Genomic DNA, 15,390 nt, shown 5'->3' with positions numbered 1-15,390 from the left:
CTGCTAATATGGTGTCAGATAGATAGATAGAGAGATAATAATAAAGACAGATAATAATATGTGTAAATATATATATATACACACACACACACACATACGTACGCATATACACACATATATAGATAATTCTTACAGTCAAATGCTTTGGGGGAAAATAATCAATTATTACATAAAACACAGAAACATTCAAAACTAAAGAACGTACCTCAGTGATTTTAAGTGGATAGTCTGGGTGGTAAATCTGCAGTTGTGGGACGTAGTTAAGGAGAACGTTCAGCACGCTGCATGCCACCTGTGCCACTACTTTGTTGGGAAACTTAAACAAACAGCAGAAGAATATAGTTGTCACATGACTGACACAAAGGAACAGGGAATTTTTTGATAATGAAAAAATACATGTGCACACAAGCAGAGCTCTAGATTTTCATGCAGTTCCTATTAACCTCTATGGGACTTATGCAGACTGCATAATACAGCCAGCTAGGCCATTTACAGCTTCCTGGCCAACTCCAGCAGACACAAGCAGACTTGGTGGGGCAGGGGCACTTGTTCTTGGGATGCGTGCAGCTCAGACACTCCACTGGACGTTTAAACAATCCATCTTTCTGTTGCACCATCCTATTGGGAGGGTCAGAATGTGGCACAAGCAGCGCGATTCGATGAACCCTTCCTGTCAGATGTCAATAGTTCAGGCTGGTGGAGGTAGTGTGAAGGTCTCCATATACTTTAGTTAACAGTCACTGACTCTGGTGGGACTGGCTGACTGCCTAAATTGTATGGGAACCTCCCAACAGAAGATGTCAGGGAGACAAGGGTTGGGCATACTGGATTTCAACCCTTTTGTAAGTTGCCAAAGTCGTCTGGCATCGACTTACCCCTCCTTCTCTCCATTGCCTAATGTTCATGTGTGTGGAGAGATACCGCTCAGCCAAACATGTTCAGCCAACAGATACTGAAGGCATATGGCACCCGTAATGAAGTTGGAAATGTTTTCTTGGCACACTCTGGGTCTTTCCATACTTGTGGATGGAATTTGGACAGTAAGGTTTATCTAAGCATTGTGGCCGACCAGTTTTCATGGCACGAGGACACAATTAAAAACAGCAGAGCCAAAAGGGGGGGACAGTCAAGGATTGGTTCCAGGAACATGACAGGAAGTTTCTTTCCTTCCCCGGTCTTTACAGTCCCAAGATCTTAAATCTACAGAATATCTAAAGCTATCCTGCCCACATGAACCAATATTCCTGCTGAATAATACCAGAGTGAAGTCTGTGCTACAATGTTCTGATGGCTACAGGAGATCTAACTAGATTGGGGGGGGGGGGGGGGGCTCTAATAAATGACAAATTAGGGTATCAAACATAGGAAACTATGGCGTGATACACATACTGTATATTCCAATGAAATTTTACACTAATTTTAATGCCGTTACCTAATATTTACCGCAGTAATGGCTTCAGCTGCATCTCCTGGCAGAAACTTAAAAGTGACGGCAAGAAACATAGCCTGGAGTGTACAATCACAGAAGTCTCTTCTGCCAAACTCTTCTTGGCGTGAGGTGTCTGTGATGATCATTACAGGTACCATGCCTATAGCTTACCTTAAAGGGGTTATCAGTGCTACAAAAACATGGCCACTTTCTTCAAAAGACAGCTCCATTCTTCTCTCCAGCTTAGGTGGGATTTTGCTCAGTTCCATTGAAGTGAATGGAGCTTAATTGCAAACCACACCTGAACTGGAGACAAGAGTCGTGTTGTCGCTGAAAGAAAGTGGCCATGTTTTTGTAGCACTGGATAACCCCTTTAAAAGCCAGTTCACACTGAGCGAATCCTGTCTGCCTAAGTCTATGGGAGGGCTCGCACGCCTCCGCTTCTGTCGCTCTCCGTCTGAAGCTGTGGTGCGCCAGCTCTCCCATTGACACGCTGGGTGAGACTGAGGCAGGCGGGATTCCACAGAGGAGAGTTTTGCTGCTTTTGCTCCATGTGAACTGGCCCTAAGTCTTAAAATACACAACTTTTACTCTATAAGCAGGTCTTACTTTGAGGGAAACACAGATGACGTTGAGCGCTTCTTTAATCTGCGGATGATGTGTTTGGTTGACCAGCTCTTCGCACATCCAGATACCCAAGCTGCACAGAGCTACACATCTGCAAAGGACATAAAAAGATTAATAAAACATATGCCAAAAAACGCCTGTCCCTACATTTACAACCCACTGTGGTGTGCAGACATTGCAACCATGGAAGTACCGCTGCTGCAAAGGTCAGCAATGTCATGAGCATGCTAAAGATCAGTATGGCGACAACAAAATCAATAACTTTGAATATGAATTGTTCTGTCAGTCCTACCTTGCTGGCCCAGATGGTTCTTCTCTGGCAGAGCTTAACACCGTTTTTATTATGAGCTCCTGTGACAAAAAAGAGATTATGGAAGCTTATCACATGCATGCTACCATTATGCTTCTGACAGTCTGAAAGAAGGAACCTCAGGTAAAAGGGTTTGTCCACACAGTTTTTAGAACCTAAACTGATCTTCAGAATTCCAGCATGGCCAGTCCCCGGTGTATGCACCCATAGTCTTCTGCCATTTCACTGTGAGTATGTGAGTGCCATGGCTCTAGTAAACAGCTGAGTGGTAGAGGCACCAGGTTCTGCACTCCCATTAGTTTCACATTAATGATCTATCCTGAAGAGCTTTAAAGGGGTACTCCGGCAAAAATCTTTTTCCCAGTAATTGAAACACATTACAAAGTTATCTAACTTTGTAATATGCTTAAACCACCTATCTGCTCCCCTTCCCTATCTTTTCACCCCTCAACCCCCCACCAGGAAGTGAAGTAAACAAATTATTATCTAATGACTGTTGACCCCAGGCTGTTCTGTGGCAGCCATTTTGTGACAATCACATCATCAAGAGAAAAAACTGGTCTAAGCCCTGTTAGGCCGGCCTCCCTTTGTCAGATGAGACAGGTTGTTCAGCTCTGATTGGCTAAGCAAGCTGTAAGCAATCTAACAGTTCTACATAGTCAGTTAGACATCACAGGAGACAAAGTGCATTATGGGAAACCTCAAACCAGAAAGTGAAGAAAAAATGAAGACACCAACTGGAGCATCAGTTCATTTTTTTTAATCAGTGCCGGAGTTGTCCTTTAACTCCTTAGTGGTATGTCATGGCATTACTAAGGGGGTCTCACTGTACTGTACCAGGGCGGCTAATATCTGGCGTGGCCTGATCGACTGCAACGGCTAATTAACAATTTAAATGCCTCAAAACTGACAGCGGCATTTAAATGCTGTTAAAAAGCCTTTGGTGGTATGGAGGGGGGATCAGCTTCAAGTTGTTAAATTTTTTATTTACATATAATTTGAAGATATGTTTCCTAAATGTAGGGTCACCAAGTGAAGAGCCATCAGGGTGGTCCCAGCTAAAGTCTCCCTGCACAGCTTGTCTTGATTGACAGGTCTCTAGATTTGTGTATAGGGAGAGAGCTGTCATTTAAGCGGACAGACAAGGGGGAGCTGATGCTGACTCCATCAGTACTCCATCCCATGCCCCAGCTCACTTCTAATCGGACCAGAGTGTTTAACACTGTTGTCTCTAACAAGGGAGCTTGTCGCTGCCTATAGTCTGTGCTTTTACCTCCTGACAGACGTCCTTTACTATATGGTAGCATTTGACTGATTTTACCTTTACATCTGTAAACTGGGATATGGCAATTTCAGAGCTACTGGGGTGCAGGGCTGGGAGCTCCTGATAGAGGTTAGGAAAGCAGACCAGAGATCCGAGCAGCACCTGAGCTTCTACACGTGGAGCCTGTCAGGGAAAAAAAAAATGCAATTGAACATCTCCTCCCAAAACAAGTGTAATAATAACAGGAATCATCATACACACCCCAATATAAACTGCAATATTTAGCACTAATGCTGACAGTGGTAGATAAATATATTGCACCCAGCCTACACCAGCTCACACTAAACTCACTATGTACAACTTGCTGATATACATCACTCTATATGCAAGTCATTTTGACACTCTGTGGTCTGTATTGTTTGCTGAATCTAGGACCACCACTGCAGACAGGGGACTATATACAATGCACATAAAGATGACATAACAGCAGTATGCTAACCCAGTGACTTAAATAACCTAATGATCTGTAACATGCAGTAGCTTCCATACACAGAGAGAAGGAAGGCCTACTAGAATACTAGTGTTTAATACTTACATTTAGGGAGGGCGATGCAGCAACTCTTCCTGCTGCTATAATAAAGTCCATAATTAGGAGCGTGGCCCCTGGGAGCCCCAGTGAGAAAAACTGAGGAGAGCAGTGCTTGATAATGGTATTAACTATATCCTAGGAGAGAAGAGCGGAAAATAGTATATAACAAGTTGCTTAGTCGGCTAACAACATAACACCGTGATACAGAAACTGGCATCCTTTTACAGCGGATGCAACATATTTGATAGGTAAGGTATGTGAAAAGCAGTAACCCAGAGATAATGTTAAAGCGAATGTACCATTAGGTACATCACTTTAACTTTATTTACATGAATAAACTGGCACAGAGAGGCTGATGTCACAGTTTATTTTTTTGAACCGCGGCCCAGTTCCCACACACGGCGCCGGTCTATTCCTGGACACAGGCAAGGCCTAAAGCACTGGAGGCAGGCCCGTCCCCAGCGTGACTAAACCCCCTCTGTGACGCGTCTCCATTAGAGTCAAAGGAGCCACGTCACAAAGGGGAGGGGATATGGTCACAGTGGGGACGGGCGGATGGTCGGGCCAGTCTCCAGTGCTTCAGGCTGAGCCTGTGCCAAGGAATAGACCGACACCGCGTGCAGGAATCGGGCCACGGTTCAAAAAAAGGGACTGTGGCATCAGAATCCCCGTGCTGGTCTATTTATGTAAAAAATCTAAAGCAATGTACCTGATGGTACATTTGCTTTAACCCTTAGAGGACCGGGCCAATTTAAATTTTTGTGTTTTTGTTTTTTCCTCCTTGTGCTTAAAAGGCCATAGCACTTGCATTTTTTCACCTAGAAACCCACATGAGCCCTTATTTTTTGCGCCACTAATTGTACTTTGCAATGACAGGCTGAATTTTTTCATAAAGTATACTGCGAAACCAGAAAAAAATTCAAAGTGTGGTGAAATTTAAAGAGTCACTGTCGTATTTTTTTTTTTTTTTCGCAGAAATCAATAGTCCAGGCGATTTTAAGAAACTTTGTAATTGGGTTTATTAGCCAAATCTGCCATTATCTGCATGTAAAAAGCCTTTTCCCAGGTCCCCCCCCTCCTTCCTCTTTTTCATCCACTCTGAAAAATCTGAAAATTGTGACTTGTTGCAGGAGACGTCCCCTGTCTGCTCTAGGGAGAGGGGAGGGGGGAGGAGGAAGGAGGGAGTTAGCCGGCAGCAGAAAGCAGATAACAGAGGATTACAGGCACGGAGCTGGGTGACAGCTGTAATCCGAGCTCAGACAGGTCACTGGTGACTGTCACAGGAGATATCCCGTGAGGGATTTGTAGATTAACTCTTTGTTGTCCTGTTTTGGTCTTTTCTTTAGCTCTCTCCATAGGAGAACAATGAAGACAGGGGGGAGAGCTTCAAACTGATTTTTCATGATAAAAATGCATTTTTCGGATAATAAACACAATTACAAAGTTTCTTAAAATCGCCTGGACTATTGATTTCTGCAAAAAAAAATTTCACGACAGTGACACTTTAAAAAAAAAAAGGCATTTCTTTTATTTGGGGTTTTTTCGTTTTTACGTCGTTCGCCCTGGGGTAAAACTGACTTGTTATATATGTTCCTCAAGTCGTTACGATTACAACGATATGTAACATGTACAACTTTAATTGTATCTGATGGCTTGTAAAAAATTCAAACTATTGTTAACAAATATATGTTTCTAAAAATCGCTCCATTCCCAGGCTTATAACGCTTTTATCCTTTGGTCTATGGGGCTGTGTCAGGTGTTATTTTTTGTGCCAAGATGTGTTCTTTCTATCGGTACCTTGATTGCGCATATGCGACTTTTTGATTGCTTTTAATTACAATTTTTCTGGATTTGATGCGACCAAATATTGCGCAATTTTGCACTTTAGGATTTGTTGGCGCTTACGCCGTTTACCGTGCGAGATCAGGAATGTGATAAATTAATAGTTTGGGCGATTACGCACGCGGCAACACCAAACATGTTTATTTATTTATTTTATTTATAACATGGGAAAAGAGGGGTGATTCTGACTTTTATTAGGAAGGGCGCTTTTTACTAATAAAACTTTTATTTTTACTTTTACACACATATACTAGAAGCCCCCCTGGGGGACTTCTAGTATAAGTGCACTGATCTCTCATTGAGATCTATGCTGCATAAATCGATGCATAGATATGCAGCATAGATCGATGAGATAGGCACATCGATTGCTTCCGGCTGCTCCAGCCGGAAGCAATCGAGTGCTGAGTCGGGATCAGGGCCATTACGGCGCTGACCCCGGACGGGGTAAGATGTGTGGATCGCTCCTCCGGGACAATGTCCTGGAGGAGCGATCCTCCCCACTAGACACCAGGGAACGGCTGCATCAAATAATCGGATGCAGCTGTCAACTTTGACAGCTGCATTCGATTACTTTATTAGCGGGCACGTCCACGGCCGCGCTCTGAACGCGTGGAGGCGGCACTGGACGTACGGGTACGTCCAGGGTGGCCTAGGGGTTAGAGTGTCACTGTCGTTTAAATTTTTTTTTCTGAAATCAATAGTACAGGCGATTTTAAGGAACTTTGTAATTGGGTTTATTAGCCGAAAAATGCATTTTTATCATAAAAAAGCAGTTTAAAGCTCTCCCCCCCTTTCTTCATGGTTTTCTGTGGAGAGGAGAGGGGTGGAGGGAGATGAGGCCCCCAAACAGGACAACAAAGAGTTAATTTACAGCTACATCACCAGGCTCCATCTCCTCTGAAGTCAGCACTGACCTCTCTGACCTCTGAATACCGGCTTTCACAAAGCTCCCACTGTGTAATCCTTTGTTCTCTGCTTGCGACAAATCTCCCGCCTCCCTCCTCCCCCCTGCATAGGTTAGACAGGGCATGACTGATGTAAAAGAGTCGAGATTTCCTGATAATAAGCAGTGAGAGGAGGGAGGGGGGACCTGGGGAAAAGCTTTTTGAATGCACATAATGGCATATTTGCCACAAAGTTTCTTAAAATCACCTGTACTATTGATTTCTGCAAAATAAAACAAAAAACAAAAAACAACAACACAGTGACACTTTAGGTACATGCTTCCTTCCTGGTATGCTTCTAAAGCTAGCCATACACACAACAAATACGATTAACAACCATCTTTCCCAATCCCGATACACGTAGAAGCATGGCTCAATGTACATGTGCTCTCAATGAGGCGACGCTAGATAACTCTTCCCAAGAGCTAAAGCACTGAAATCCAACATGCCTGATCCTTCTCTCCCCTGAAATCTGCCATCAGGGTGAAGTCAGGAAGCCACCATGAGTATGAGAGAGCTGACACTTTTCTAATGTGTATGACCACTTACCTGATCATTATGGAGCAAGCCACAGTGCATAATATTGTAAAAGTGCGTTAAGAAGTCAGTGTTAGGAGACACGTCCTGTCTTCTCTTCATGATCTGGCAGATCAATTTATAGGCATGAAGTTTCCCTTGTTTGTACTTGTCTGGTAACATTGTGGCCTGAAACACAGAAAATAACAGCACTTAAAACCTGAAGATTTCAGCCTGATGTTGTACTCGCTGGAGTCATGGGAGCAGTGGGAAAGTGGCTTTGAATTATATTGTTCTCATAGTGAAGATTCGGTACATACAGATAAGAAAACTATGGAGACAAAATGTGGGCTGTTAAAGGGAATCTGACAGACCTGACAGCAGGCCAGAACCTACCCTACCAGGAAACAGTATGGGATACTTACCCTCTCCGCGCGGTCCCGCTCTGGATGCGGTTCCTATCGCATTGAAATCGCTAATGCGCTCATTATGCAAATGAGCAGAGATGAGTCCAATGCCCATAGGAAATCACTGGAGCAGTGATTATCTGGGGACCGTCATCTGGAGCAGGACCACGAGGGGAGGGTAACTGTCCCACAATGTGTCCCATGATAGGGTGGGTTCTGACCTGCTGTCAGGGCTGACAGGTTCCCTTTAAATCGTCTATCTCACCATCAAAGTTTATAGTACACATTATACATACATACACATACAGTACATTATATTTATAGTACAGAGCATGCAAATTAACACTGCTTATGCCATTTACCTGCTGTTAAAGGAGAACTCTGGCCTAATTTAAAAATCCCAGTGGGTAGGGTATGGGGGGGGGGGGGGGACATAATAAAGAAGTCACTCTGAACCATCTTCATGCCCCTGCAGCGGCACTGCTCACTGCTGCCAGTTGGCCTCCTTCAGGAGTGAGGCAGGACATTGCAGCGATGCTGCAGGAAGCAGGGAGAAGGTGAAGACCGGAAGCTGTCAGACAGCGGGTGACACTGGGGGGGCATGGGGACATTTGGCTGCATTTATGCTGCATACATGCCGATACCTTAAAAAGCCAAGGGGTGAGGATCCTCAAAGGTGGGATAAGCACAGGTGGCGGGGGTGATGCCATGTTATCCAAAGAAATTCCCAAATTGTCTCGAATCTGGAAAAGAAAAATAAGCAAAGAACACATTATACAATAAAAAGGATTTATAGTAGCCTATATATTATCTCTACTCTCCAACATACACTCTAAAAAACACGTGTGAACATTGGATACCTGTAACTATAGATGTTATATAGATTATATAGATTACCTTGACCAGGTTCTGCCACAGCTCACACAAGTAATCGAACACCTGAGCATGGATTTCAGGATTGCTTATAATATTGACATCTCCCAGGATTCCTAGCATTCTCCTCCACAATACTGCAGCTACATCGGCATGCCAGCCAGTTAGCGTTCCCCCTGCCATCACACTGCAGCTTTCCAGCGGGAATTCACAGGGCTCTTTAAAAGACCAGCATAAAGGTTTGAAAAGAAGCAATAAAAATTAACAAAAACATCGTGGGAAATACAACCGCATAAATCATAGCTTAAAGTGTACCTGTCATTCCAAAAGATTTTTTTATAAACCTACACTGCGGACATCAGAGAGCAGTAACACTGGTAGTTACACGAGGGACAGCTGTTCTGAGCTTTAAGGATGGTCAGACATGAGATGGAAACCTTGATTTACCTTTGTGGAAAAGTGTGAATCATCTTCAGCAGGCATCTTCAGAGTGGCTCAGATTGCAGGTATCAAAGTCCTGACATCTCAGGCTATCTCCCCCTCTAGTGCAAATAAGACATGCTAAACCCCACTCCCAATTCCTGAAATCTTTATCTAATTATTACTAGAGATAGAATTCCCTGAAAATATGCCTTGGACAACAGTTTGCAAGAAAGTGAATCACCTAGTGGTCAAATTTTTAGAGCTGTTCTTCTAGGTAAAGGAGTCATTTTTGGTTAAAGGGGTTATCCAATAACCTAAACTTTTGTTAGGGGATTGGGAATGCAGAAGAAAGCCTTAGCAAAATTGGTTTCTTTTGAAATTTGGCCTCTTCTTTTGCTGCGCCATGACAGCAGTTGCCCAGGATTCTGAATACCGCTTTCAGGGCAGTGACGAAACACAGGTGGTCGGGATCTGGTAAGTATAATTTTACTTTTTCTATGCCTGACATCCCACATGTCTCCAGGGTTTGTATTGTCCCTGATGCCAGAGGGAGCCAAAGCGGTGCCGAGCTCATTCAGTTCAGCACCACTGTGTCCCATCCTCTCTATCCCTGAGAATACAAGAGCAAGGATCAATACAATGTATCAGAGCTCTTGCTTATAATATGCCAGGAACCTGTGTTAAGTTGAAGAAAATGCAAATGGGGCAAGTCTACCATGTAAGCTAGTCTATCTATGTAAACTGGGTTACACCCAATAGTGAGTGGGAGCAGTTGTGCATGGATATGCCATAACTTACTAATAAGTGGGATCAGCTTGAGCCTTCATATATACTTGCAATAGGTCACCTATCTGACTATATGCCACTTGTCACATGTACCTGACTGTAAGTTCAGTCTCACCTCAACCAATCTCCAGCTGTGGCAATCTCCCATAATGCTTTGACAGCACAGAGCTGCAGTTTTGAAACAGCTAGATAGGTTGGAGTGCACTGACCTGGTAGCTAAATGATTAGGAAAGGAGCGCAACGTGTGGCTTCTTGGGGACCACTGCTTTTTTTTTTTTTTCCAATTCAAAATTTTATAAAGTTTTCACATTTTTACAGTAACACACAAAAACATCTGGTGTCCCAATTGGCGAAAAGCACCCACTGCTTTAATCTAACAGAAACTGACATCACCACAGTACCAACGGTGACACCTACAGGAAAAAACACAAAACTACATGGCACTAACACATTTTTGAACGTTAACAGGTTGATCTTTTGTAAAATTATACAGATTTATACAGCATTTTTTCAGACAATAAGACGTGTCTTATAGGGAAACTATCAGCAGGTTAAAATAATCTAACTCACTGTTATCACCCTATAAAGCACGGGGGCAGAGGATGAGTGTAACCCTATGCTGACATGTTGTCTGTCCGATATTCATTAGGAGGGGCTGGCGGGTCAGGCGGCGGGATGGTGCAGTAGGGGGGGGGCAGTTCTGCCCCCAGTGGACCAAAACGACTTACTAGCATTGGCATTAAACTCTAATAGAACGGAAATGGTGCCGAGCATGAAGGTAAGAATTTTACCTTCATTATCAGTGCCATTTGTGCTATAGAGACATATCAGTAGGTTAGATGCTTCTAACATGCTGGCAGTTTCCCTTTAAAGGGTCTATGCTGCTCTACAAAAACATGGCCACTTTTGCACCACACAGGTTTTGAAACTTAGTTCCATTAAAGTAAATGGGGCTTAATTGAAAATCACACCTGAAATGGAGACAAGAGTGGGGCAAAAGTGGCCACGATTTAGTAGTGCTGGATAACTCCTTTAATGTCCGCAGTTAGGCTAGAGCATCCTGACTGCATCCCTAATGGCTGGACAAAGTGCTGATTGAGTGCTGTGCCTGACTGTTGAGTAAGTGATAGCTGTACAGTCCTCTGCCTTTAACCTGCTGGACAAAGGAGCTGAAAGTCACGTTACAGTCACATGATTAGTCTTATAACTGTAAGGGGAAGATACACCGCATTATCATTGAGAAAGTGTTACCGTGTCCCTGTAACTTCAAAAAAATGTTGACAAGTGACAGAGACTGATCAGGGCCCCCCAGGTTATGCTCCTCTGTTTGCTGTAATCTCTATCCTGCTGCACTAGACTGAAGCCACAGACTTATAATGGAGCCTGTCAACTGAAGGTGAACGCAGATCGCATCAGGGAAGTGAAGTGCTTAGCCATATGCTTGTTCTAATGGTCTCTGAGATTCCAAATGACGAAAACTTTTGATATATCTCACTAATATAGTGCTAACATATTTCGGTGTCTGTATTGACCAAAGGTCTAAAGACTTAAAGAGGAACTATCAGCAGGTCAGACAAATCTAACCTGCTGATAGCCGAAGCACTGAAGATGAAGCCTAAACCGTCTTATAGTAAGGAGCCTCTTATAGTCAGAGCAATACAGTAAACCTCTAAGGTTTCCCAATCTAAAGTTCTTGACTTAAAATGGAACAAAATTCCAAAGATTCCCAAATCTTGAAACCCTAATATAACTTTTACCTATATCATCTGGTGTCTGTAAAACTGAATGCTGAAGCTTTTCATGCAGTTCTGTTTGTTCAGATGTAAAAGCAGCAGGAGATGGCGTTTGGGAGCGAGAGCCATGAGCAGACACGGCAGGAGACACGTTTTCTGAGCCTAAAACAGCATTAAAAAAAAAAAAAGCCAGATGAGTTTTTTGTGTAGATGATTTAATTGTGAATGACTGCGGATCTTCACTCTGGATCCCCAATATGTCATCCAGATGTCTTACAGGAGATATCCCAAGATTAAAAGTTACCACTATGGTACACTCAGGATTGGGGGTCACTAGCTGGTCATTGGGGGTCTGACTGCTGGGAGATCTCTTGCCCCTCTGGTAAATGGGTTATCAGCACGCTGCATGCTCATCCACCATTGTATTAATTCTCAATGGGACTTCCCACCATTGCCTACTGTTCTCCACCAATCTGATGGAGACTTATACCTCATTCACTCGGGGTACAAGGGACCTCCATTCTTGGGATCAGTGGGAAGCCCAGAGGTTGGACTCTCATTGGAACTTTTTTAGATGACCCTTTTAGCAAGGTACAATAGCAATAGTAGATGCATTTTTGTGCACTATGGTGGTCCGCAAGGATTGGTTACATCCATCATGGATACATGTCCATCAAGTTCAACCAAGAGAGAGGATGGATGAAGAGAAGGGGAATGGATGAAAGGGGTTCTATTAACAGGACAACACCCCCCATAAGTATGACCCCCAGCTTGGGGGACAACAAGCTGGGAAAAGAATACTGCTTTAACAGATTTTGGGATGTGAGATGAGCAAAAAATATCAAGGCATTCTCTGCAGCAATCACTGTAATAAGTTAATATGGCGATGCCAAAGTAGATACTTGTTTTCATTAAAAAAATAAGAACAGGAAGTATTTCGAATGTTTTAATATTTGTAATTTTTCCTTTTTATATATATAGCTATGGGAACTCCAATTACGGAATCACATAGTGACCACCAACTGCAGATGGCTGCTAGAACTCCCTATATATGAAGTGGCCTCAGCTTAGATCCAATTCATCCGTCCCCTGTGTGACGTAGCTCCATTGATTCTAATGGACCCACGTCACAGAGGGGAGATGGTCACACTGGGGGCCAATGGGCCTGCCCCCATTGCTCCGTGTCGGTGCTCAAGAATACACCGGAAGGCAAAAACAAAAACGCAACCGGCATCCCTGCGCCAGTCTGGTAATGTAAAAAAAAAACAAAGCAATGTACCTGATGGTACATTGGCTTTGAGGAGCTGGATGCATAAACATGCAGTAAGCTCTATCTCTAAAGTACCTATACGAATCATACAAAAAATATCTATAAGTATGTATACGAATCATACAGAACAGAGATAGTGGTATATGTGTCATGTTATGATAGAAGCCATAAAGCACACGTGTGTGTAAATATGGATAAGTAGTTTCTGAAGTATAGAAATTCAGTAAGTGTAAATGAATGATCCATGTACATGAATGTACATGAATGATCCATTATGGGAATACCTGCTGTTGCCGGCACATCTGTGCACATGGCCTGCTGGTTGAGACTGCTAGTTTCTGAGTCAATATGGAGAGTAGTCAGGCTTACAACCTCTGGTTCTTCAGTGCTCAGCTGTACAGACACAGCATCTGTCTCCGTGGTGGGAGGAACAGCTGAATCATTGCTAAATGGGAAACCAACTAAAAGACAAGATAATGCTTTTAATACACCACAATACAAAAGAAAATTGTTATAACACAGAGACATGATAAAAGTTTTGACTGGTCTGGGTGCTAAGATCCCACTGACATAGCTGGTAGAAGCACAGCAGTACGCTTTACTCCCTGGCTCACTGCTCAATCTCACCTACTATAGGACTGGGGCTCCATAGAATTATAATGGAACCTGCAATGAATCATGTGACAGGCCGAGGAGTGAAGTGTGCAGCCACACACAGCTATAGCTAGAGATGAGTGGCAGTCTCAGCACTGAGACCCCAGCAGATCAAAACTTTCACTAAGGGCCCTATTCCACCGGACGATTTTCGTTTGCATAATCGTTAACGATTAGGCTAGGTTCACACTGCGTTTTCAGCATCAGTTTAACGGATCCGTTTTTTTGTAAAAAACGGATTGCAAAAAACTGATGCATTTGTGTGCATCCGTTTTTGATCCGTTTTTCCATTGACTTCCATTATAAAAAAAACGGATCAAAACGGATGCGTTTTTTTTTACGCGCAATAAAGTACTGTTGACACTACTTTTTTGACCGGTAAAAAAAACCGGATCTGTTAAACGGATGGTGAAAACGCAGTGTGAACCTACCCTTAACGATCTCAAACGACCGCTATTGCGAAAGACCTGTAAATGTTCACTCATTTCCATGGAACGATAATCGTTACTTATGATCGTAACTGCGATCGTTTTTTCTTTGCTATTGCATTCGTATCTATTGCGAATGACCGAACGATGTCTTATTCAATGCGAACGATTTGCGTACAAGCAACGATAAAAATAGGTCCAGGTCTTATAAAGCGCTCAGCAATTTCTCGTTCGGTCATAATCGTTAACTGCATTTCAACCGAACGATTTAACGATAATCTGAACGATAATCGTCCGATGGAATAGGGCCCTAAGTGTGAGTAAATTTGTCCCCACCTTCAAATTTCCTCCCATCACACTGAAAAGCATTGAAAGAGTCGGAGTGGCTGTCTGAGCTGAGGAGATCGCTGCTGGCTGCACTCGCTGGGGAGGTCCACTCAGAGGGGACGCCTGGATCATCTACCGGACGCATTTGTGTATGTTTGTTTAGTGGGTCAGGAAGGTCTTTGGGAACCTCTAGACTACCAGGGCTACTACCTCTTCGTGTCAAATTCTGGAAAACAGAAAAAATAAAAAAAATAAAAAGAGGTACCACAATTTTTCGCACAAATTAAGTTAACTACGAGTTGGTCTTAATGTAGGGAAGGGAGCGTAAAGACACATCAGACATTTATTAAAGGGGTATTCCGGTGAAACGTAACTTTTCATATGTTTCTGCCCATAGCGAGACTAACAACTCATTCCATACCTGTTATTATCTATTTAGTCTCCCTTCTCCCAGTTCTCAGCTGTCTGAGCTGTTCTCTCTGCCTCCCCCTCCCTTTCAAGATGGCTTATATAAACAAGGCTGGCTGTATCTGCAACTTTGTAATGCCGGGTAGGTTAATCTGAGATAAAGTTGCTGATGACCTCACTGTGATTAATTTCCCAGCATTACAGAGTGCAGATACAGCCTGCCAGGGAAGCTGTTTAAATAAACCATCTCAGAAGGGAAGGGGAGATGGACAATACAGCTCAGGCAGACTTCTGTGTTTCAGCAGAAAGCAACAGGATTTGTATCCGTGCACCAAAATAATTTTGTAATCGATTCCAATGCGATCTATAGGATATCTTTAAGACGACCCTTACCAGAACTAGTCCTGACCTCAGCCTTTCAGCTATAAACTCATCCAATAGATCTTCATCCATTATGTGGGGAGCTAAATCTTCTTTGGTGGCTACAAAACAAATAATAGAAAGAATTTATTTTGTACTTTAAGCTTTACCATAAAATAAAAATCAAGCCGGGATCTATA

At 43.1% G+C, this 15,390-nt stretch overlaps 1 protein-coding gene across 4 annotated transcripts in view; it reads right to left on the bottom strand.

Moving 5' to 3' along the window:
• Nucleotides 1–15,390, bottom strand: part of RALGAPA1 (Ral GTPase activating protein catalytic subunit alpha 1) — a 150,240-nt gene that overhangs the window by 58,539 nt on the left and 76,311 nt on the right. For all 4 annotated transcript variants that reach the window (XR_011359536.1, XM_069950343.1, XM_069950345.1 and 1 more), the window contains exons 18-29: nt 15,224–15,312; nt 14,432–14,648; nt 13,298–13,474; nt 11,768–11,905; nt 8,826–9,019; nt 8,573–8,671; nt 7,555–7,710; nt 4,226–4,354; nt 3,688–3,813; nt 2,349–2,407; nt 2,039–2,147; nt 206–316 (exon numbers count right to left, since the gene is read on the bottom strand). Coding sequence is in view for 3 of the 4 variants with exons in the window: in XM_069950343.1 (XP_069806444.1) it covers nt 206–316; nt 2,039–2,147; nt 2,349–2,407; nt 3,688–3,813; nt 4,226–4,354; nt 7,555–7,710; nt 8,573–8,671; nt 8,826–9,019; nt 11,768–11,905; nt 13,298–13,474; nt 14,432–14,648; nt 15,224–15,312 (1,604 nt within the window). In the remaining variant the exon portion in view is untranslated. The remainder of the gene's footprint in view (nt 1–205; nt 317–2,038; nt 2,148–2,348; nt 2,408–3,687; nt 3,814–4,225; nt 4,355–7,554; nt 7,711–8,572; nt 8,672–8,825; nt 9,020–11,767; nt 11,906–13,297; nt 13,475–14,431; nt 14,649–15,223; nt 15,313–15,390) is intronic.

The sequence above is a fragment of the Dendropsophus ebraccatus genome, chromosome 13, assembly GCF_027789765.1.
Source record: "Dendropsophus ebraccatus isolate aDenEbr1 chromosome 13, aDenEbr1.pat, whole genome shotgun sequence".
NCBI lineage: Eukaryota > Metazoa > Chordata > Amphibia > Anura > Hylidae > Dendropsophus > Dendropsophus ebraccatus.
Note: the sequence above shows the minus strand (reverse complement) of the source record. Positions and strands in the feature narration are given on the sequence as shown.